Source organism: Narcine bancroftii, chromosome 8, assembly GCF_036971445.1.
Source record: "Narcine bancroftii isolate sNarBan1 chromosome 8, sNarBan1.hap1, whole genome shotgun sequence".
NCBI classification, from domain to species: domain Eukaryota; kingdom Metazoa; phylum Chordata; class Chondrichthyes; order Torpediniformes; family Narcinidae; genus Narcine; species Narcine bancroftii.
The window spans coordinates 20,037,004-20,062,359 of record NC_091476.1 but is presented as its reverse complement, the minus strand read 5'-3'; the positions used below and the strand labels follow the sequence as shown (position 1 = coordinate 20,062,359).

General features: G+C 39.0%; 2 protein-coding genes across 2 annotated transcripts in view; one reads left to right on the top strand and one right to left on the bottom strand.

Annotated features, from left to right (window-relative positions):
* Positions 1 to 1,055, bottom strand: part of LOC138740435 (solute carrier organic anion transporter family member 2B1-like) — a 48,585-nt gene extending 47,530 nt beyond the window's left edge. Inside the window, exon 1 of the mRNA XM_069893056.1 lies at positions 969 to 1,055. The gene's annotated coding sequence lies outside the window, so the exon portion shown is untranslated. The remainder of the gene's footprint in view (positions 1 to 968) is intronic.
* Positions 1,056 to 14,104: 13,049 nt separating this feature from the next.
* LOC138741972 (P2Y purinoceptor 2-like) lies at positions 14,105 to 25,211 on the top strand. Its single transcript, XM_069896168.1, has 3 exons — positions 14,105 to 14,168; positions 15,113 to 15,263; positions 24,590 to 25,211. Exons 1-3 carry the CDS (start codon positions 14,105 to 14,107, stop codon positions 25,005 to 25,007), a joined length of 633 nt encoding a protein of 210 aa, XP_069752269.1. The 3' UTR covers positions 25,008 to 25,211.
* The last annotated feature ends 145 nt before the right edge of the window (positions 25,212 to 25,356 follow it).

Below are 25,356 nucleotides of genomic sequence, written 5' to 3'. Positions count from 1 at the left end.
GGTAGTAACTCCCTAAAAAAACTGGGTGTGGATTACCCACTAGTGACTGATGACTAACAAAGAAGTTAGTGCAATTCCCTCCTCCCCAGCCAGCCAGTCAAAAATATTAACATATTACAAAAAAAATCAGCCTTGAGATTCCAGTCCAGATGGAGAACTCATTTCAACTCTTTCCATTCCCGTTCTTTCCACTTCTGCCATTTTGTCCATTTCCAAGTCCATCAGATTTTCTTTTAGGAGATAATGGTGGACTTCTTCTTTGTCTTTTATCAATGTTTTGAGCCTGAGCTCTTCTTCAAGGTATAAGCAAAAAGTAGCCAGGTGCCTGAATAAAAAGGCTACGGAGGAAGGAAGAAAGGGCAGGGGGAGCAGCGCAGGTTTAGAGGCAAAAGGTGATAATTGGACATGGATAGCAGGATAGGTGAGAATTAATTGAGGGATGGGTGTGACTCTGTGATTGCAGAGATGGAGAAAGGAAAGAGGAAGAGTGAAAGACAGAGCTAGAGGAAAGAGCCATAGGGATAGGGGAAGGAGAGAGAGGAGGGGAGAAAAGAGGGCTAATGGAAACCAGAAAAGTCGATGTTAATGCTAGATTAGTCATTTCTTTTACTGAATGTTCATATGTCAGTGAAATGTTTTCTCAAGATTGCAGACATACCTATTAAGACTAATCATTGTCAATTAAATCACCTAATTTATCAGACAGCTAATGGTCATTTACTTTTTAAAATCTAAACATTTAGTGACATTACATCCACTTACTCGAGATTAACCATATACTCACGCTTTGATATTTAGTGCTCAGTCTAACAGGTCCGAAACCCACGTAAAGTGTCCACACAAAGTCAAATGTCACAGAACGTTAACACATTTTTACTGTTTCATTTAGTTTAATTTGATTTGTATATAACTCAACTGATTGTGGAAGACAAAAAGAGCAAAAATTTAAATCAAAAACTTTAATTTACCTTACTTTCCAACCCCTAAGGAGAGCAGAAATTGAAGTTTAAACCAAAAACCTGATGCATTTAGATATACAAACTAAAGAACATGTTATTTCTGATGGACTGTAAAAAAAAAGTGATGAAAAGGAAGTGGTTTGCTGCAGCTTGTGTGATAAGGCTTCCTTCTACTTCTTGATATTTTTGCACAGCAAAAATAAAAATGCAGTTTTCATGAACGGAAATAAAACATTTAAGCAATCGTGAAAGGGAATAGCCTTCCTCTCACTGACATTATAATTCATTGGATGCCTTCTGTTTACTCCAAAAAAATGCTAACTGATGTCATATATAATGAGAAAGCAGTAAAGATTAACTTAGTTCTATTTCCCAAGAGAGAGAGAATGCAACAAAAAAAAAAATCACTAGACTGCATTACAGGATAGCAGATTTGCCATTTGTTGAGAAACAGAATACTGGGACCATGTTCTCTAGAAATTAGATGAAGGAGAAGACCAAACAAAATTCAAAACAGACACAATTCTCAAAGAGCTTAACAGGGTAAAGGGTGTTTTCCCTGGCTGAGAAGACTTGGAGCTGGAGATAGTAATTTTGGAATGAGATTAGGACAAATTTATTCACTCTGAGAGTATTTAACCTTTGAAGATATCTGCCCTAATTGTATATTGGAGATTCAGTCATTGTGTCAATTCAAGACACAGATCAATAGATTTCTGGACATTAAGGAAATCAAAGGTTAGATCAAAGGTCAAAGTGCTGGAGAATTGTGATTAGATATAAGATCAATCATGAACTTAATGAATTGTGGATAAGGTTCAAAGGGACAGATGAACTATTCCTACTCTCTTTCTTTTGTTCTTGTATTAAGTGAACATACGTTATGATTTGGAATACTCTGTGTGATAGGATGGTGAAGAGTGACATTCAAAAAACACTACTTAAAGGGAAAGAAATAATGGGATAATATGAAAAGAGCAAGTAAGGGGTTTAAATCATACATAAAAGCAGAATGGGCTAAATAGATTCCTTTGTTATCCAATTTTATGATTACTCAATGGTTGAAGCAAAATTCCAAAAATCAGTTCTGGAGAGTGAATGAAAATTAAGGATACAGTGATCCCAGTATAGATCCCTGTCAAAAATAGTTAAAAATCCTCCCACAATTAGATATTTATCAACTTTTGACTCAACGTAGATTGATTATCATCTCTGACAACATTGCTACATCCTGTCTAATCTAATAACCTTAAAACTACATACTTTATGCATTTTGCAATGATTTATCATTTTTGTATTGAGTCTGACCTCAGTGCAGATAGAATAAGCTTTAATTTCTAAATCTCACTATTTGATTGGAGGAGCTATTGGCCCACCTTTGAGTGAAATCTATGATTGTGTAATATAACTTAAGAAGCAGCCCAGCCTGCTCTGCTTTGCAGCATTGTTGGTGTAGTGGTTAGTGCAACACCTTGACTGCACCCGTGATCAGGACCGGATTGGCGTTCGAATCCTGCGCTGACTTTAAGGAGTATGTACATTTTCCATGTGCCTGTGTAGGTTTTCTCCAGGGGCTCCAGTTTCCTCCCACTATTCAAAACATACCGAGGGTGTAGGTTAATGGGGTGTAAATTGGGCAGCATGGACTCTTGGGCCGAAATAGCCTGTTACCATGCTGTATGTCTGAATTACCTTAAATTACCTTTTTTCTTTCCTTTGATTGAATTGGTTGGAATCCAACAATTTTATACCTAACAGCAATTCATTAAACTTTCAATTTTCTATTTTAGAAGTTTGCTTCTGTTGGGTGCAATATGGATCTTGTCAATACACAATTAATAGCCAGAGATCTTAAGAGGCTAAATTACACAATTCAATATGAACATAGTATCTGTATTATGTGATAATACCATTATCAATTATCATTTAAATCAGAGGAAGGAAAAAAGGTCCTGCAAAGCAGGGCAGGCTGAATTGTTTCTTAAGTTTTATTACACAATTATAGATTTCACTCGAAGGTTGGTCAATAGCTCCTCCAATCAAATAGTGTTATTTAGAAATTACAACATATTCTATCTAAACTTCTAAGGCTCTCAGTAATATAACTTCTCTTTTCAGAAGCTATTTCTGTCTGGTGAGTATGGTTTTCAGTGTTTCCCTTTTTGAAGATTAGAGATGAGCTAATTTAAATTAATTTTGTTCATGAAGAAAATATTCTACGTACAAGAGAGGAAGAATGATGCTGCAAAACACTTTAAAGCAAAGAATTACAGCTAACTGTTGTTACTGATATGAATAGAGGCACAACTGTCAGTTTATTTCACAATACAATGATATAAAAGACTAGTGAATCTGGAAGGATAATGAGTTGATATTGTCCAGGAGAGATTGATATTCACTGGTATTCACTGATTTATGTCATTGAATTGCTTATGCACAATTGAAGGTCAGCATATTCCCGACTTAACATTTTACCTGACAGGTAGCAGGTTTGATGGCACAGCTCTCTCTCTCCTTGCTCCAATATGCTGCAATATTGCTAGTAGCAGGCTTTAAAATGTTCTCAGATGATCCCAATAAAGTTCCCAAAAACTATGAGAAATAGAGGACAGCATCAAATTTGCAGTATTGGGATAGAGATGAACTAAACTCATGATTTGAATGAAAAAATTCTATGGAAATATATCTGTTGACAAATTGAGGTTAAGCTTCAATCAGCATCAAATGCATGTGAAATTCTTAAGAGTTCAGTTGAATTGAACATCTCATTATTTAAGAAATCACTACAAATTGATTTCTTTACAGTTTTCTCCTGATCTCACAGACACCACCATGGGCATGCTGCTGATGGTAAATTTCAATCTAATACCTTCTATTGCAAGGTAAAAAAAATAATTCCTCAGATATATTCTGCAGTTTGCCTGAATCACATTTAGAGAGTGTAGAACTAAAAAAAGTCTGCTGTAAACTTGCTAAACTAGTTCCAGTGACTGCACATAGTGAACCCTAATTGTTTTTGCTGTGGAGAATTTGATATTAGTGAGTTTTTGAAGTGTCAATCGATTGGGCTTCTGCTTAAGGATATAGGATTTATCAATAATTTATTTTGATTGCTGTCAGTAATTTATGCAGGAATTCATTTGCTTTGATGTTGTGAGATCTGTCTTAGTATCTTAGCGCATTCGCCATGGAGGAAGACCAGTTATGTAAATTAATAAGCAATGCCACTTTGCTTGAAAAAGGACTTGCACCATTTTTATCGTGACTTTCTTTGCAGATCTCTTTAATACAGAGAATATTTTTACCAATATATGGCAAGCAATTGCTCACATCTTACAATTCCTAAAAATATTAAACAACCAATATTTCTTAAATCATATATGTTACAGAGTTGTAATTTATTGAATATAAATTTCAGGCAGGTGGTGACAACTTTGGAAGAGCTTTACACAAGGAAGGGGGGTGGGGTTACTATAGCTGTGAACACACCGGACTTAAATCATGGTATGTAGCTATCTGAAGAATTATTGGTATTCCCCGTCCATCATATCATCACATAGTACTTATTCCACTTCCCAATCCTTAGACAGGCACATAATTCCTGAAGTATTGTATCAATACATCAATCCTGAGGCTTTGCAATCATTATTGTTTCAAATGATTAGAAGGCATCTAATTACCCCAATGTAACTTTATATACTAGCTAGCTGCACCTTGTCCTTTATACATTGTCAGTGCTTCCACACACTCAGATTACTTTGTCCTGGTTTACTCTTCAATTTCTCTATAATAGACTTCTCTGATCTAGTGCTTGGGAGGATGGGAGGAGAAACAGAGTAACATCAAGTACTCTGAAGCCAGATGATTCTTAGAAAAATCTGGAGTAGTTCCAATAAATTTCCAATAAATAGGTTCCTATCTGCAATAGAAAGAGAGAACAGTAGTTTCATGATGTAATTTACTAACAGTTAATGTGAGGCAAAATAATAAGCTAAAGGTAAAGGTACCATTATTGTCACAGAATACTACATTTAGAATACCATAAGGAAGACAGAGAGTCGCCACTTTGTCCAGCGCCCCTTCAGAAACCTACAGCACCTGTTTTTCCTAGGTGGTCTCCCCTCCAAGTACTGACTAGTTCTGAGCCTGCTTAGCTTCCAAGATCAGGTAATCTCAGATAATTGAGTAAGATCTGTAGATAGTTCATGTTTCTGTGCATCCATGTATCTGGCATGCTATGAAACCCTTTATCAGGATTTCCTGTGTTTGTTATATGGGACGTTAAAGATGAGAGAATTGTGGGAGCAGACTGGAAATTAAAATCTTGAATTGGAAGAAGGCTTATTTAAATATGATAAAGCAAGAATTGACAAAAGTGGACTGTAAGTTAAACATACTACCAGCAGGAATCATTCAGAAATGAAATCAAGTAAATTCAGAACTGATGTATCCCTGCAAAGGTGAAAAGTAAGGCCAACAAGTCCAAGGAACCCTTGCCTGATGCCAAGATATTCAAGGTGGTGGAGAAAGAATAAAATAGTAGCTTGTTTGCCTCAAATAGTAACTTCTGGAAGGTTTGGAGAATTGAAACAGAAAAAGCTTTATAGATTTATAGAATATGTAGGGGTAGCTTAAAAAAATAATTAAAAAGGCAAAGAAGTTTCTAAAACTAGCATGGTGGGCAAGGTTAAGAAATAGCTTTAAAAACAGTAAGAATGAAAGAGGGATAAAGTAAGGCTCATTAAAGGACCAAGGTGGTAATCTGTGTGTGTATTTTCACTATGGAGAAGGAATGATAGTTGGAATATTTGAGGAAAGGTATGGTTGAATTCTAGAACAAATTGCCTTAAAAAAAAAACCAGGAGGTATTAGATGCCCAAAGGGATGAAAGATGAATAAATTCCCAGGGCTTGATGAAATGTGTACAAGGCTGCTAAGAAATGGAAATAAGATCTGCTTTGATGGAAAAATTGGTCTTGGACCTTACTTTTTGCAAAAGATTTTCCACTTGGGACTTTATCATGTGCATGTAGACAACAATAACTACTCTGCTCTCATTAAGGCTTAGTCATCGCTTTGAAAAAATTAGTCACATTAGTCAGAATGGATATCCCCATAACAAAGCAATGTTGAATCTTTCTAATTAATCACCACTACTTGAAGTGCAAGGTAATCCTGTCTTTCAGAATTTTCAATAATTTTCCTACCACTAATGTTAGACTCAAAAACCTATGATTATTTGGGATTTGCAAAACCCAACTTGAATAAAGATACCATATTTGCCCTCCTTCAGCCAATAGGCAGGAGAAGTAAGTTGCAAATAAATCTATGTGATCTTTGGAAATAGTGAGACTTCTCTCCATATAGGCCATTTTTGGCCTACTCCTGTTCCTACTTCCTATGTTCCTATGTTGAGCACTTAAAATGTTATAGCATTGAAAGCTTTAGGCTGAGTGCTGGAAAATGGAATTAGTACAGAGAGGTACTTGATGGCTAAGATGGACACAATAGACTTGTTACTATGTTGTATCACTCCATTTTTTTATAGGAGATAATTAATTCTGCTTTTCATTGTGAATGTAAGATAGTCACTATGAAATCCAATTAAGAATTCAGAAGGATTTATTTTACCCAAAAAAATGGAATGTGGAACTCACTACCATATGGAGTACAGGCAGCCCTGGGATTATGAAAGCCAGCCCTGTTTCTGAGAACTGTCCATAAATGTCTATTTTCTATAGCTACCCATATCATATCACTCAACATACACATGCTATAATTCTTTCATAAAACCGAATATTCAACTTAACACAAGCCATAATTATACTAATGGAATTTAGCATCCAGTCATTAATGAAAATCAGGAAAGTTATTTTTATTATGTAAGCTTGAAAAATGTTTTAAAAATGTTTGGGACAATTTATGTAAAGTTGGATTTTTTAAGTCAAGCCATCGTAAATCAAAAGCCCCTGTATTTGGAGCCAATTACAGAGATCCATTAAAATATAGCTTGAGAAGTATGAAAGAGAAAGGAATGAAAGGATGCCCCACTCGGGTTAGGAAAATTTGAATGGGAGGAGGCTTGTGGGGAGCATAACTGTTGACTTTTTTATGCTGTAAACTCAATGTAAATCTTTCAAGATTTAAAGATTTCAATTAAAACCACCCCTCACACCTAATCCAAGTTATTCAAATGAAGCTGAAATTAAAAACAGGTCCTGACAAATTGAACAATTGAGCCATTAGAGAAAATGGTTTGCCGAGAAATTTATTCCCAGTCTGTGGTGGTAAATGCACTGTTATCCTGTCAATATCGCACTCTGCTTCCACTGACAGATTAATTCCATTGCCTTCACAGGAATAAATTGTCAACCCAGAGAATAATTTCCTGTTGTGACTATATGATGCATTCATAGTACATCTTCAGATTGAGATGAATGTATTGATGGCAAGGATAAACTTGAAGGTTGTTTCCTTTCTTTTATTTTAGTGTGCGATCTTGCATCTCTTTGCTATAATTTTAAAATCATTATCTTCAATAGAATAAGTGTTAATTGGGAACTACTCATTGTACAACATTTACCATATGCTGTGAAATTTATGAAATTGTTAAAAAATAAACCATTTAAAATGGCCAACTCCCTGTTTAATTCTCTTTCCTCAATTTCAGTTTCAGCCCACCCCGTTGTTTGTGAGAGTTGTGTTCATAATATATAAATTTAGGACATTAGCCATGGAGCTGTGAGGAATAAAAGGAACTGACATATTGCATCAGTCACCATAATTAGGAGAGGAGTTAACACAATAATTGCAAAAAGCTATTTTGTTGGTACTGATGTTCACATTTGACTTTATGGATATATCTGAAACCCATGAGGATCCAATACATTTCCTTTTTCACTCAGATAACAAAAAAAAACTCTAAATAATGAATCAGAAGGTATGCATCATTTATAGCAACTATCCATATGCAAAAAACAATTGCAGATTATTAAAAAAATAGCTGTGCTTAATTATTGCAAAGTTCTGACTCTTCATGAAAGGGATTTGAAGGCAATGGGCAAAGATTTTATAAACATTTATAACAATTGAATGTTAGTTTGTTGTTAACAGGAAACATAATGTTCATAGATCTATTGAATTTCATCCAGTGAAATAAATTAATTTATCCATGAGTCATTTTATAGACTTAGGCAAAAGATATGTCAATTAATGATTGATAACAAATGAAAATAAAAATCCAGCAGATGCTGATAGTCTAAGATACATTTAGAAAATGCTGGAAGCACTCTGTAGGTCAGGCAGAGAGAAACAGAGTTAGTGTCTTAGATCAGATAAAGAGAGGTTTTATTTTATTAATTTTATAGTTTAGGGAGGATGGGATGAGTATGGATAAAGTGAAAGGAATTTCTTTGATAGGGTGGGTACAGGGCTGTGTTGATTATCAACTGCAGATGAAGCCATCTGTTTGTATATTTATGAGGGTAGTTTGGGAAAGAAAAAGGAAACAAGGGATTGTAAAAAGCTGTGAAATTCAGGACAAGGTGCAAAATATTCCTATTAGATTGGGCATTGTCAGAAAAACTAGAAATATAGGGATTGATAACCTACAGTGGAACGAGCCAGTTTTGATGTAAACATAGAAAACAAATGATGTAAAATTGTTCAATTTGATATTTAGTCCAGAACACTGCATTATGTGAATATGATCAATGTGCCGTTCCTCAAGGTTATATTGAGGACAGTGTAGGAGGTCAGAGATAGATGCACGAGAATGGGAATAAGATGGGAAATTAAAGTAACAAGACAACTGGAAGCACCAGATTGACCCTGTGGACTAAATATTGTGCTCTACAATATGCTTACCCAATGGTCTTTTGATCTTTACCGAAGAAGTGGAAATGAATCATTGCTGTACCTGAAAAGGATGGTTCAGTCCCTGGATGGTGGAGAGGCATAATCTAAAAAGAAACAGGTGTATTTCTCATAGTTGTATGGATAACTGTGAGGAGAATGGTTGGAGGAGATGGAGGGCAGGACCATAAAGAATTACTCCCTTTAGAAAAAGAAATGGAGGAGGAAGATGTACTGACAGTGGAATCTCATTGAAGGTGGCATAAATGCAACAGTAGTAGAACGTCAAGGGGAATGGCAAGGTAAGCCTATCCTTGAGGAGAGGAGATGACAGCAGAGATGCAGGAAATAGATGAGAAACTAAAGGGTCCTGTCAGTCATGTTAGAGTTGAAAACATGGCGAAGGGGAAAGGATAAGCATCTCAGAGGCACCTGTGTGAAAAGCACTCATCATTGAACAGAGAAGAGAGAGGCAAAAGAACTGTGAAAATAGAATGTCCTCCCCAGGCAAGGAAATAGTTGAGATATCCATTGCTGTCTGTGAGTTTATAATGGATGTTTGTCTCTAGCTTATCTCTGAGGAAAAAATAAAGAGGTCCAAATGGGAAGGGAAAATTCTGAGAGGGACCATGTGAAGAAGAGAGTTGTGTAGTAATTGGCAGTAAAAGAAAATAAATGTTTGAATTCTATCTGAGTGTAGCAAGCATCTGACAGTGTACTGGTAAAAATATTGAACAGGGGGTGAATAGGACTGAACTAAGGATGATTCCATGCATCAAACAAAATGAGATGTAGATTGGACCTGAAATATGTTTCTAATGATTGACAATATTTCACTAACTACATCTTTCTCCTCCTCCAAATATAGATTCTGTCTCTTTGGTCCTCTAACTACAATTTTTCAAATTCAATACCATAATTATTCTGAAAAAAAGTTCCCTAGATAAGCAATGGCTTTGGACAGGTTTTATTTATAGACTCTTACCTCATTCTATAAGATGCTGGTAGTTAGCATTTTACAATATTCAGTTAACAGGTGGCTCTCATGTCATTTTATTTACCTTGTTTTGGATTAATATTTACACTCAGCTTTATGCCAAAGATCAATATATTTTACAACCATACACTCCCCCTCCTCAATTATACCAATAAAATCCACAATGTATGAGCAATTTACAGCACATGCCTTAACATAGGATGCAGAATATAGACCGAACATTTTTTAGTTTAGTTCTGAAGTGCAACTTTCATATTAACCCTGTCAGACATTTTATTAGCATAATATTTGATTTCCATATATGCTTGTATTCTGTATAATTTAAAAATTCATCTGAATTCCTTTCTACCTTTCACATTCCAATCATGATCTGCTCTTCATCCACAATTACATCAACAGACTGTGGCTCGTTTTTGCAACAGGGAGAATGGCCAGCAGGGCACTTAACCAAACTGTTGTCGATCTAGATAGAAACATAGAAAATAGGTGGAGGAGTAGGCCATTGCCCTTCAAGCCTACACCACCATTCATTTTGATCATGGCTGATCATCTACTCAGTACCCAGTACCTGGCTTCTCCCTCTACCCTCGATCCCCTAAGCCACAAGGGCTAAATCTAACTCCCTCTTAAATATAGATAAGGAACAGGCTTCAATTACTTCCTGTGATATAGAATTCCACAGATTCACCACTCTCTGAGAGAATTTTTTTCTCTCATCTCAATCCTAAAAGACTTCCCCCCTTATCCTTAAACTGTGACCCCTCGTTCTATTCTTCCCCAACAACGGGAACAACCTTCCTGCATCTAGCCTGTCCAATTCCTTAAGAATTTTATATGTTTCTATAAGATATTTCCCCCCCCCCCCCCACCTCAATCTTCTAAATTCCAGCGAATATGTTTAGATGATCCAGCCTTTCTTCATTTGTAAGTCCTGCCATCCCTGGTATCAATCTAGTGAACCTTCTTTGCACTCTTCTCTGGCAAGGATGTCCTTCCTCAGATAAGGAGACCAAAACTGTACACTATACTCCAGGTGTGATCTCACCAGGGCACTGTAGAACTGCAGTAGAACTTCTCTGCTCCTGTACTCGAATCCTTTTGTGTGAATGCCAACATACCTTTTGCCTTCCTCACTGCCTGCTGCACCTGCATGCCCACTTTCAATGACTGGTGCACAGCGACACCCAGGTCTCGTTGCATCTCTCCTTTTCCTAATCGAACACCAATCTTCTCTCCTGTTCTTGCCTCCAAAGTGGATAATATCACATTTATCCATATTATATTTCATCTGCCATGCATTTGCCCACTCACCTAACTTGTCCAAGACACCCTGAATCCTCTTAGCATCCTCTACACAGCTGACCCTGCCACCCAGCTTCGTGTCATTTGCAGACTTGGAGATGCAGCTTTCTATTTCCTCATCTAAGTCATTGATATATATTGTAAATAATTGGGGTCCTAGCACTGAGCTTTATAGTACCCCATTAATCACTGCCTGCCATTCTGAAAAGAACCAGTTTTTTCCTACACTTTGCTTCCTGTCTGTCAGCCAATTCTCTATCCACCTCAATACCATGCCCCCTATACCATGTGCTTTAAGATTGTACACTAATCTCCTGTCCAGGGCCTTATCAAAAGCCTTTTGAATGTCCAGATATACCACATCCACTGGTTCTCCCCTATCCACTCTACGAGTTACATCCTCAAAAAATTCTATTAGATTCGTCAGACCTGATTTTCCTTCATAAAACCATGCTGACTCTGTCTGATGATATCACTACTTTCCAAACGTGCTGCAATCGCACCTTTAATAACTAACTCTAGCATTTTCCACACTACCGATGTCAGGCTAACCAGTCTATAATTTCCCATTTTCTCTCTCTGTCTCTCTTTCTCTCTCTCTCTCTCCATTCTTTAAAAGTGTGGTTATGTTAGCCACCCTCCAATCGTCAGGAACTAATCCAGAATCTAAAGAGTTTTGAAAAATTATCACTAATGCATCCATTATTTCTTGGGCTACTTCCTTAAGCACTCTGGGATGCAGACTATCCAGCCCTTGGGATTTATCTGCCTTTAATCCCTTCAGTTTACCTAACAAAACCTCTTGACTTGCATTTATTTCCTTCACTCATTCCCTCACATTAGATCATTGATCCCCTATTATTTCCTGAAGATTATTTGTTTTCCTTAGTGAAGACAGAACTAAAGTAGTTATTCAATTTATTTGCCATGTCCTTGTTCCCCATGATCAATTCACGTTTCTGACTGTAATGGACCCACATTTGTCTTAACGAATCTCTTTCTCTTTACATATCTATAAAAGCTTTTACAGTCATTTTTTTATGTTCCCTGCCAGCATTCTCTCATAATCCCTTTTACCTTTCCTAATTAATCCCTTTGTCCTCCTCTGTTGAACTCTGAATTTCTTCCAGTCCTCAGGAATAGTTTTTTTTTCTGGCTAGTTTATATGCTGCTTCTTTGGATTTGATACTCTCTCTGATTTCCCTTGTCAGTCACGGATGCACTACCTTCATTGATTTATTCTTTTCCAAACTGGGATGTACAATTGTTGTATTACATCCAAGCTATCTTTAAATGATTGCCATTGCATTTCCTCCGTTAGTCCTTTAAGTATCATCTACCAATCTATCTTAGCCAATTCATGTCTCATATCCATCAGAGTTACCTTCTTTAAGTTCAGAACCTTTGTATCTGGATTAACTCTTTTCACTCTCCATCTTAATGAAGAATTCCACCATATTGTGGTCATTCTGGCCCAAAGGGCTTTGCACAACAAGATTGCTAACTAACCCTTCCTCATTACTGGTTTAGAAAACAATCCTGTTCTAAGAAATCGTCTTCCTGAGATTACCTTTACCAATTTGGTTCACCCAATTTGCTTGTAGATTAAAGTCACCCATTGTATCTGCTGTACCTTTGTTGCATGCATTTCCAGTTTCCTGTTTAATGCCATCTGTAACCTCATTGCCACTGTTAGGTGGCCTGTACATAGCTTCCACTATCGTCTTCTGCCCCTTAGTGTTTTGCAGCTCGACCCATATTGATTCCACATCCTCCAAGCTAATTTCCTTCCTTTCTATTGTATTTACCTCCTCTGTAACCAACAACGCTACCCACTCCCTTTTCCTTTCTCTCTATCCCTCCTGAAAATCAAATATCCATGGATGTTGAGCTCCCAGCGTCCGACCCCCTGAAGCCATGTCTCTGTGATCCAAACTATATCATATTCATTTATAGCTATCTGCACATTCAATTCATCCACCTTATTATGAATGCTCCTTGCATTGAGACAAAGCCTTAAGGCTTGTTTTTGCCACACTCTTATCCCTTTTACCATTGTGTTGAAAAGTGATCCTTTTTGATTTTTGCCCCAAGTTTACTTGCCTGGGTTGGTTTTCGCCTTGCTACCTTTTGCTTCCACCATCATATTACACCCTTCTGTCTCTTTGCACTTGCTCCCATTCTCCTGCCACATCAGTTTAAACTTTCCCCAACAGCGCTACTAAACAAACTCCCGAGGACATTGGTCCTGGCCCTGCCCAAATGTAGATCATCCTGTTGGTACTGGTCCCATCTGCCCCAGAACCGATTCCAATGTCCCAAGAATCTGAAACCTTCCCTCCTACACCACTGTTCAAGCCACATATTCATTCTAGCTATCCTGTTATTTCTACTCTGGCTAGCTTGTGGCACCGGTAATAATCCATGGATTATTACCCTTGAGGTCATACTCCTTAATTTATTTCCTAGCTCTCTAAATTCATCTTGTAGGACCTCATCCTGTTTTTTTTCCTCTATCGTTGATACCAATATGGACCATGATAGCTGGCTGTTCACCCTCCTCTTTCAGAATGTTCTTCGGTTGCTCTGAGACTTCCTTGACCCTTATACCTGGGAGGCGACACACCATCTGGGAGTCCCATTTGTGGATACAGAACTCTCGTGCACAGCAGAGCCACTCATGGTGCCATGATCCTGGCTACTGCTGCCTTCACCTGGTGGGTCATCTCCCCCAACAATATCCAAAGTGGCACATCTGTTTTGAAGGGTGATGGCTGCAGGAGACTCCTGCACTACCTTCCTGTTATTTCTCTTACTGTTGGTTACCCAGTCCCTATCTTTCTCTACCTTCTGAAACTGTGGTGTGACCAATTCAATAAAGGTGCTATCCACCACCATCTCAGCATCCCGGATGCTCCAAAGTGAGTCCACGCACAACTCCAGTGCTGTCATGTGGTCAATCAGGAGCTGCAGCTGGACACCCTTCCTGCACATGGTGTCCCCAGGGACACTGACATTATCCTTGAGTTCCCACATAACACAGGAGTATGACACAGGTCTGAGCTCACCTGCCATGCCTGAAACAAACTCTTGTACCTAAGTAAACTTTAAATGAAAAGAATGAAAAATTCATCCCTTTTACCTGTGCCTCCGCCTCTGCTCACCAAAGCCTCTCGAGCCAAAGCCTTGGTGCCCCACTCCTTTCCTGTGCCACTCACTCCCTCATCGCTCCTTTACCTTACTCTCCTTTTATTGGCCTTCTACCAATTTATCCCTGTCACTCTCTCCTCACTCCTTCTCTACTAGTCTCCTCCGAATCCTCGCTTGAACCACTAGGCCAAGTACAGATGTGTCATAATGGCCAAGTACAGAGGATCTTTCCTTAGAGCATTCAGATCAGTTTTTCTGAAAATTTGGTAGTATCATTGTTTCCATCACTGATAACTGTTTTTTTTTAAATTCAACATTTTTATTTGATGATGGGATTGGAGCTCAAGAGACTGGATTATTAGTCTGCCCTGTAGATTATTCTTGCAATTTAATTTGGTATTATACCCAATAATAATTACCGGTATGTACATTTATTTTATTACTTATTATTTTCACAGGACCCTTGCAGTGGAAAGACCAGCATTTATTATCTACCTCTAATTCCCCTTGCAAAGATGGCAAAGAGCAACATCTTTGAGCTATGAAAGTACTGATGCAGTACTGTTGAGTTAGTGAGTTCCAGAATTTATACCCAAGTGGTGACAGACTCGTGAACTATTTGTAAGTCAGAGTAGACTGTGACTTGAGGAGAATCTGCAGGTAATCTCTTCCCTGCTGTCATTGTTCCTGATGATAGAGGTTGTGAGTTTCTCTGCTCTCCTGTTAAGCACTCCAGAATGATAGATTAAATCATAAAACCATAGAATCATGCAGGACAGACACAGTCCATTCCGCCAGACTTATCCATGCTGATCAGTGGGTACCCTTCCGTATTACTCCTATTTTGCAGCAGTTGGTCATAGCCCGCCGCGAATAAACAATTTAAGCGCTCATCCAAACACTTATCAAATACTGTTATTGACTCAATTTCAACTACTACCTTGGGCAGTGCATTCCAGCAGTATACCACTCTGTGTGAAGAAAATCATTTGGGTGGCATGGTTAGCTTAGTGGCTAACACATTGCTATTATAGCACCAGCGAACCACTGTCTGTAAAGAGTTTGGAAGTTCTTTTCATGTCCATGTGGATTTCCTCTGGAAGCTCTAGTTTTCTCCTACATTCCAGATGTACAGGGTTATCTTTATCCTCTTTATCCTTATCCTAAACCCATGTTCTCTAGTATTTGCCATCGCCACCCTGGGAAAAAGTTGGTGGCTGACCACTCTATCTATAGCTCTCATAATCTTATACTCTACACTTCTATTAAGTTGCCTCTCATTCCCTGCTTCTCCAAAGGTAAAAGCCTTAGCTCACTCAACCTTTCCTCATGAGACATGTTCTCTAGGGGGGGGCACAGTTAGCACAACAATATTACAGTGCCAGCTGTAATGAGCTTGTATGTCTCCCCCCTCACCGCATCCCCCCACCCATGTCTGAGTGGGTACCTCCAGATGCTCTAGTTTCCTTTCATATTTCAAAGATGTACAAGGTTATTTGGTTAATTTATTACGTGGGTGGATTTTGACAGTGTGTGTTCACAGGCCAGCAGGTCTAGTACCATGCTATGTTTCTAAATAAAAATAAATAATCCAGACAGCATTCTTGTCAATTTTCTCTGCATCCTTTCTCAAGCTACCACATCCTTCCTACAATGAGGCAACCAAAACTGGACACTATATTCTAATTGTGATCTTACCAGAGTTTTATAGAGCTGCAACATTACCTCATTAGCTGCCTTGTTAACCAATATTAGCTGCAACATAACTCTATCCTCCGACTAATGAAAATCTGGGCATTAACCATGGACTCTGCCTTCAGGTTTGATCTTGCAACTTTACCAATTTGAACTTCGTCTGCCACCTTTCTGCCAAATTCTGCATCCTGTCAACTCTCTTCACTATCCACAGTACTTCAACCTTCATCTCATCTGCTAGTTTACTAATCCACTCCCAATATTCCTTTTAATTTTTAGTCGTCAACGTGCACCAAAATTTTATGTTGTGCAAATTTTTTTCCTGTGACAATAGTATGTGCGCACTGAATGCTTGTGCAAATGTAAACTTGAAATATTTTCAAGATAATTTTGGCACAGCCTATCTCTCATCTATAATAAAACTAAATTGGTATGTTTTAATATAATGCAAGTTTGATTGCATTCTACAAAGTAACACATTTAGTTAAGATTTTATTCTACACTTTGTTCAGCTTGTGAGCACTGGTTGCAAAACGTGTGTGCATGTGCACACACGCACAACTTAGAGGGCACAGTTCCAGGTATCTCTTCCTTACCCAAGTCATTTATAAAAATCACAAAAAGCAGAGGCCCCAGAACAGATCCCTGCATAACTCCTCTAGTCACTGAACTCCAGTCAGAATACATTCCATCTACTTTCACCTTCTGCCTTTTCTGGGCCAACTTTCCATTTATTGTGTATATCATAGCCTCAATGGTCCTTCCACGCATTTGTCTGGATTAAACTCCATCTGCCATTTTTCAGTCAATTTTACCAACACTTGCAAGATACCTCCAAATCAGGCAACAATCTGACATCTTCCTGTTGTAAAATTGGTATCATGGAACTCCCAACTTAATAGCACAATGCGAGTTGCTTCAACTCAGATTAGAATGATTCAAGATGACAGCAGATGCAGAAAAAAAATGTTAAGATGAAATATCAGTTATGTTGGCCATGCCTACATCCTCCAGAGAGCACAACACAGATAAAATATTAACACAGTGGATTTAATTCACTTACAGGTTTTTTTTTCATTTTCATCTCCTTGGATGTCAAAATAATAAACACATCACACTAACCTAACTATGCTGATACAGCTGTACTCTTGATCAACACTTGTCACGCAAACTTATATCTGTGGTTTTATTCTCAAAGTATTTTTATTTGTTCATGTCTCTTTGAGGTACAGAGGACTAACAGAAGAAATGCTTATCAGAAATATTTCTATTATGGCACACACAGAGCCTTGATCTTAAGAGACAATATGTCTAAAAAGCAATTGGGTGTGCCATGCAATAGTTAAAGTGTACCCTGGTAAGTAACTGCAATACAGAACAAACTTGATTCGAGTGGTTCAAACATAAGAGGTAATCAACTATTTTTATGGTCTCAAAGTCTTTAAAACTGAAATATGCTTAAAGCGATTGACTTAAAACATAGAAACATAGAAGATAGGAGCAGGAGTAGGTCATTTGACCCTTCGAGCCTGCTCCGCCATTCAACGAGATCATGGCTGATCTTAAAGTTCAGTACCCCGTCCCCGCCTTCTCTCTGTAACCTTTAATACCCTTATACTGAAGAAATATATCTAATTCCCTCTTAAATATATTTAATGAACCTGTCTCTATTGCCCTCTGTGGCAATGAATTCCACAGACTCACCACCCTCTGGGTAAAGAAATTCCTCCTCATCTCGGTCCTAAATGGTTTGCCTATTATCCTCAAACCATGGCCCCGGGTTCTGGATTTTCCCATCATTGGAAACATCCCATCTGCATCCATTCTGTCCAGTCCTGCCAGAATTTTATATGTCTCTATGAGATCCCCTCTCAATCTTCTAAACTCCAGCGAGTACAATCCCAATTTGCGCAATCTTTCCTCATAAGTCATTCCTGCCATTCCAGGTATCAGCCTGGTGAATCGCCTCTGCACTCCCTCCATTGCAAGAACATCCTTCCTTAGATAAGGTGACCAAAACTGCACACAATACTCCAGTTGGGGTCTCACCAAGGCCCTGTACAGCTGCAGTAAGGTATCCTTGTTCCTATACTCAAACCCTCTTGATATGAAGGCCAACATACCATTTGCCTTTTTAACCGCCTGCTGTACCTGCATGCTCACCTTCAGAGACTGGTGTACAAGTACCCCTAGGGCTCTCTGCACTTCCCCATCTCTTAATCTATTGCCATTCAAATAGTAATCTGCCCTCCGGTTTGTATTACCAAAGTGGATAACCTCACATTTATCCACATTGTAGTGCATTTGCCATGTATCTGCCCAGTCCCTCAATTTATCCAAATCACACTGGAGCTTCCTGACCCCCTCTTCCGTGCACACAACCCCTCCTAGCTTAGTGTCATCTGCAAATTTGGAGATATTACATCCAATCCCCTCATCCAGATCATTAATGTAAATTGTGAACAGCTGGGGTCCCAGTACAGATCCCTGTGGCACCCCACTGGTCACCGCCTGCCACTCAGAAAACGAGCCATTTATCCCAACTCTCTGTCTTCTACCTGCCAGCCAGTTCTCAATCCACATCAATACTTTGCCCCCAATCCCATGAGCCTTGATTTTGGAAGCCAGTCGTTTATGCGGGACCTTATCGAAGGCCTTTTGGAAGTCCAGGTACACCACATCCACTGGCTCTCCCCCATCTATTTTTCCTGTCACCATCTCAAAGAATTCCAATAGATTTGTCAAGCACGATTTACCTTTTGTAAATCCATGTTGACTCTGTCCGATCCCTTCTCTGCTAGTCATATGCTCCGCTATTACATCCTTAATAATGGATTCCATCATTTTGCCCACTACTGATGTAAGGCTCGCCGGCCTATAATTCCCCTTTTTTTCTCTTCCCCCCTTTTTAAATAGTGGGGTAACATTAGCTACCCTCCAATCCATGGGTACTGATCCTGAGTCTATCGAGTTCTGGAAAATAATTCTTAAAGCATCTGCTATCTGAATGGCCACTTCCTTAAGTACCCTAGGATGTAGATTATGAGGCCCTTGGGATTTATCTGCCTTCAATCCCATCAATTTCCCCAAGACCATGTCCTTAGAGATACTGATTTCTTTCAGTTCCTCCCTTAATAAAATTAATAATAATAAAAAAATGCTTATAGTATTTTCATCTCATAGAAGGCCAAATATCCCCTCCAGAATTTCTAATCACACAAGAAAAATTCAAATTCTCAAGCAGGGAGTAAAAAAAGATTACCAACCTCCTAACCCTCTGCCCACCTCAATTTAGATAGATGGAGACTGAGTCCTGAAGGCCTTGTAAACCCTTTTACTTGGTTGGTAGCCATGTATCATATGGGGCCTGGTTTTTAAAAATCATATTTCTGAACCACCAGGTTGTTTACCATGATTATTGTCTCAGATTTGCTAACAATTGCTATATATCCTCAGCCATACACAATTCCTTAAAAGGAGTGACCAGAAATATTATCAGGTGTAGGGTGCAGGAGAAAGACTGCAGAGGTTGTGGCTGAAGACTGAAGATGTAAATACTCCTGCATTCTGTCTGTCAGGGGCCTTAGAATTCATTAAAATGCTGGTCTTTGGGCACCAGTTGTTACCAATGCCAATATCAATGTGAAATGCTGGGTTTTTGGTCTCATTGTACAATCAGTTCCGAGGCCAGGATTCTGATATCCAAGCAAAGACTGCCCTGAGTCCTTGTTATTTTAAAAAACTGCTTTTACTATGTGTCATCATCTAAAATTAGGGCTGATTGCTATCTAATACTGAGTACAGCATTGATGAGAATGGTCTCTCACTGCATACATCTGGGGTATAGTATTGGTTTGAACAGTACATCATTGTCTCACACCAGTGTATAGTACTGGTGAATAAATACTAATACGAAGTAACATGAGTTACAGTACTGACAGGTATGGGCCTTTCACTGTACAAAAGAAAGGAATGTACTGCTGGAATAATGTAATTGTGAAAATCCAATTTTGTTGGTATTGAAAATTACTATGCAACAAAAAGAGATGAGAAAAGGAGGCAGATGTAAGGTTTAGGAAGCCTGGTCAGATTTAAAGATTGCAGGAAAGAGCACAGGCAGGGCATTAGGAAGGCTAAAAGGCCCCACAAAATATCCTTGAACCGGATTAAAGAGAGGGTTGGGCCACTCAAGGACAAAGGAGAGAAGTGGGTGAGATACTAAATGAGTATTTTGTATTGGTATTTATTAAGGAGAAGGCCATGGAGGATAGTGAAAGGGACCAAAATATGGAGAATGCTCCTATGTTAAGACATTTTGAGATCAATAAGAGGTGGTGCTAGATCTATGAAGGAGTGAAAAAGACAAGTGAAAAGATTGCTGGGTCCTTGGGAAAGATCATTGCATCCTCACTTGTAACAAGTGAGATCTCAGAGGACTGGAGAGTAGCTAATATTGTATCCTTTGATCAAGAAGGGAAATAAGGATATCTGGGAAATTATAGGCTGGTAAACCTGCACAGTAGTGGTAGGGAAACTATTGGAAAGGATATTTAGGGATAAGATTAACTCACATTTTGGAAAGTCGAGGTCAGATTAGGGACAGTCAACATGGCTGTCAGTTGAAGAGCATTTTTTTGGCTTTCAGGTCATCTCTTACCAATTCTAATTTTTTTCAGGAGGTGATTGATAAGGATGTTGTCTGTATGGACTTTTGTAAGATATTTGACAGGGTCCCCATGGTAGGTTGATCCAAAAGTTAGAGATGTATGGGATCCACAGGGAATTGATAGTTTGGATATGGAATTGGCTGGCCCATAGAAGACAAAAGGCAGTGATTCAAGGGTGTTATTCTGGCCGGTGGTCCATGACTGATGGTATTCCACAGGTCTGGTGTTGGGACCGAAATTAATTGGATGAAAAATAGGAGGGTGGTTGAGCACATTGGCAGATAACATAAAAATTGATGACATTGTGGACAGTATAGAAGGCTATCAAATAATATGATAGGATATAGATTATTTACAGATGTAGGGAGATAAATGATAGATGGAGTTTTATCTGGACAAGAGTGAGGTATTGAATTTTGGGAGGTTGAATGCCAGGATTCTTAAAATCATTGATGTACAAAGGGATCTGGGATCCAGGTCCATAACAAGTAGATAAAGAAGGTGTTATGTATGCTTGGCTTCATTGCGCAGGGCATTGAGTACAAAAATGAGGAGGTTACTAGATCTAGGGGACAAATCCTAAGATTCTGGGGAGTAGATTGAGATGAGCAGGAACAGTTTTTCCCAGAGAGTGAATTGTAGAATTCCCTGCCCAAGGAAGCAATGGAGGTTGTCTCATTAAATACAGTAAGATAGAGTTTTACATAGTAGGGGAATACAAGCTTATGGGGAAAAAGCATACCCTTTAATTCCCCAACTGTGGAGCCAAGTCCATACCAGATCAGCTACAATTTAATTAAACAGTGTAGTAGATTTGATGGGCCAGGTGGCCTCCTCCTCCTCCTATTTCTTATGCTCCAATTTTGTAGCTATATAAACTTTGATTAGGCTGAACTTGTCACCCCAGGGAGGATGTGGAGAGTTTGGAAAGGGTACAGAAAAGATTTGCCAGGATGTCGCCTAGTTTAGAGGGCCTGAATTATGGGATGAGGCTGGATAAAACTTGAGTTGTTTTCTCTACAACAGAGGAGGCTGAGGGATGACCCGATAGAGATTTGTAAAACCACAAGAGGCATTGATAGGTAGCAGTATTAGTGTATGTCGTGCCAATAAATTGCACAAAGTTCATGAGGTATGGTAGGAGGATGGGCAAACAGGCATGAAGGGATTATGTAGTTTATTTTCTGAAAATAACCTTTAGCTAGTGTGGTGTCCTTGAGATCACTATTGGGACTACACTTGTTTATAATATACAGTATATTTGTGACTTGGAATAAAGAAGCAAATGTGAGGTGACCAATTACAAATTAAACAAAAATAGGTTGGAAGGCACTTGTGTGGAAGACGCTATCAATTTTCAGGGAGAAATTGATTGGTCAAATCAGAGGCCAAAATATGATGTATCAGTATGCTGTGGGAAAACGTGAAATTGTTTATTTTAGAAAGAAGGACAAAATAACAGAATATTATTTAAATGACCAAACCTGAAGGAAGCTGCAGCACAAAATCATTTTGGTTTCCTGTGCCTGAAATACAGAAAAATCATACATGAGAGCAGGAAGGCTAATGGAAAATTATTTTACATAGATTGGCAATAAAAGCAGAGAAATCTTACTGCGAGTTTGCAAGTTCAGTTGAGACTACTCACTGTTTACAGAAGTACTGGTGGGTATAGGTTTCACAGTTGAACGCTAGGGTATTATTTAGTGGGTATTCTATATAACAAGTTGACTAACAGTGGGGTTCAGGATTAATGGATATAGCTTGTCATTGTCTAACACCAGGATTTAAGGCTGAGCAGCATATAGATAAAAGATTTGTCGATACAGAAGCGCAGTTGTGAAAATTAAAGATCTGTGGCTGTGTAAATTGAGATACGTAGAATTGAGCTCAATTTGTCTCTGGTGTAACTCATGTCTTTGGCTTGGCTTCGCGGACGAAGATTTATGGAGGGGATAAAAAGTCCACGTCAGCTGCAGGCTCGTTTGTGGCTGACAAGTCTGATGCGGGACAGGCAGACACGGTTGCAGCGGTTGCAGGGGAAAATTGGTTGGTTGGGGTTGGGTGTTGGGTGTTTCCTCCTTTGCCTTTTGTCAGTGAGGTGGGCTCTGCGGTCTTCTTCAAAGGAGGTTGCTGCCCGCCAAACTGTGAGGCGCCAAGATGCACGGTTTGAGGCGAGATCAGCCCACTGGCGGTGGTCAATGTGGCAGGCACCAAGAGATTTCTTTAGGCAGTCCTTGTACCTTTTCTTTGGTGCACCTCTGTCATGGTGGCCAGTGGAGAGCTCGCCATATAACACGATCTTGGGAAGGCGATGGTCCTCCATTCTGGAGACGTGACCCATCCAGCGCAGCTGGATCTTCAGCAGCGTGGACTCGATGCTGTCGACCTCTGCCATCTCGAGTACTTCGACGTTAGGGATGAAAGCGCTCCAATGGATGTTGAGGATGGAGCGGAGACAACGCTGGTGGAAGCGTTCTAGGAGCCGTAGGTGGTGCCGGTAGAGGACCCATGATTCGGAGCCGAACAGGAGTGTGGGTAACTCATGTATCTTAGTGATAAACATAAATCTGCCACTGGAGATGAGGTAGGTTGTGGCTTGAGTGAAACGGAGAAATCCTGTCAGTGTATTGAATGGGCAGTAAGTTAAGCACTGAGTAAGCACTGGATGAAGCAGCATCAAGAACAGTACAGCCACAGCAAGAGGGCATTGAGGACCCAGCACAATGGAGGCAGCAACAATAATTAATGCAACAAAGTGGTAATGAAGAGTTATTGAGGCATCGGCAGTATGGCAGCTGTATATGCTGTTCAGAAGCATCAGAGCAGTAATGACTGGAGCAATGAGCTGATGATGATGACGCAGCATGGTATTTGTGAGTTTAAATGTGATTAAATGTATCAGCACCTGATTACATTTGGCTGAAATGAAAGTTGTTCTGTGTGAGTGGTCTTTGGAAGCTTAGATAACATATTTGCCATTCTTCATCCCAGAGACAGATCCAGACTCTACTCACCAATGTTCTACAATGCACTACAAATTTAAATTGTGATCAAACACATGTAATATGGTTTAGGTGGGATAAACATAAAGTTGTGCCTTAAGACTGATTTTTAATTTTTAGAATGTTTTCAGCTATGTGTTGTACTTATTTTTACAACAGACACCAATATAGTTATGCAAGGCATATCTAAGGAATGTTTGTTCTTTATTCCAGGTTTGTCTTTAACCTTGGAGAATTTTGAATGGCAGGGATAATACTACTGGACTATCATCTGACCTCTCCTGCATCAACATCCTCAACCACCAGACATCCACAATATAGGTCCCTGCAAACTATCTCTGGTAATGGCAGTAGCTCTGCTGTCAAAAATTATAGTTGCCATTTTAATGAGGAGTTCAAATACATCTTATTACCAGTGTCCTATGGAATCGTGTGTGTGGTGGGCCTCATTCTTAACACCACAGCACTTTGGATGTTTGTGTGTAAGATACGGCCATGGAATGCCAGTATAATTTATATGTTTAATCTGGCCATTTCAGACCTTCTTTATGCGTTATCTCTGCCACTTCTTGCATATTACTACGCCAATCATAATAACTGGCCATTTGGTGTCGTCCTTTGTAAGTGCACCCGCTTCCTCTTTTATGCCAACCTGTACTCCAGCATCCTTTTTCTTACCTGCATCAGTGTTCACAGATACTTGGGTGTGTGCTACCCCATTCAATCATTCAAGTGGATGAAAGTGAAATGGACCTGGATTGTGTGCATGCTGGTCTGGACATCTGTCATTATCTGCCTCATTCCCAATTTACTCTTTGTCACAACAAGCAGTCAAGGTGATTACATACTCTGTCATGACACAACCCATAGGGAGGATTTCCCGCAGTATGTTTTGTATAGTTCAGCCACCATGGTGATCCTCTTTGTCATTCCTTTCTTCATCATTTCCTTTTGTTACAGCTTAATAGCCAGAAGACTGAGCAAAAAACACACATTCACCTGCAGCATTGCTCCACCCAACACCAAGAACAAGGCCATTAAACTTATCATCATTGTGTTGTTTGTCTTTTTTCTGTGCTTTGTACCTTTTCATGTTACTAGAACAATGTATTATACATTCAGGGTACTCAAGAAAAGCTGTTCAACACTTAACGTTGTGAACTTCACATATAAAGTCACAAGGCCACTGGCCAGCATCAATAGCTGCATTAACCCCATTTTGTACTTCCTAGCCGGAGACAATTATCGAAGAAAATTTAAGCATGCTACATGGAGAAGAAAAGCTTGCATTCAACAATCAGTAGCAGTCACAATATCTGAGCACCACACGCATAAGCAATTGGTCTATTCTGTTAACCTGGACCAGGGATGTGGTTGAGTCAGATAATCATGTTCCTTTCATTTTTAGTTCAATTATGCAGGCAGATGGAATCAGGTGATCGGTCCAGGAACTCTCAGAATCAAGTTTATTGTCATTAAGATGTCACAAAATTTGTTTTGTGGCAGCAGTATTTTTCAGAACAAGGTGTAAAATGACTATAAATTATAATTCTGTGAACACAAGATTAAAAAATAAATAAATAACTAGCACAACAAAGATTAAAAGTGAGGGAGTGTTCATTACATTGCCCGTTCAGAAATCTGATGGCGGAGGGGAAGAAACTCCCAATGTATATTCAGAGGTTTTGGGTAGAATTGATGTTCAAATTGAAAAGGTGGTAGTCCAA

Excerpts from the sequence above, each read along its gene's own strand:
- LOC138741972 (XM_069896168.1), top strand. The coding sequence starts at position 14,105 with ATGGTGTCCCCAGGGACACTGACATTATCCTTGAGTTCCCACATAACA. Across the intron at positions 14,169-15,112 it reads AACACAGGAGTATGACACAG|CAGTTGGTCATAGCCCGCCG; the intron begins GTCTGAGCTCAC and ends CCTATTTTGCAG. Across the intron at positions 15,264-24,589 it reads AAAATCATTTGGGTGGCATG|CTTAATAGCCAGAAGACTGA; the intron begins GTTAGCTTAGTG and ends CTTTTGTTACAG.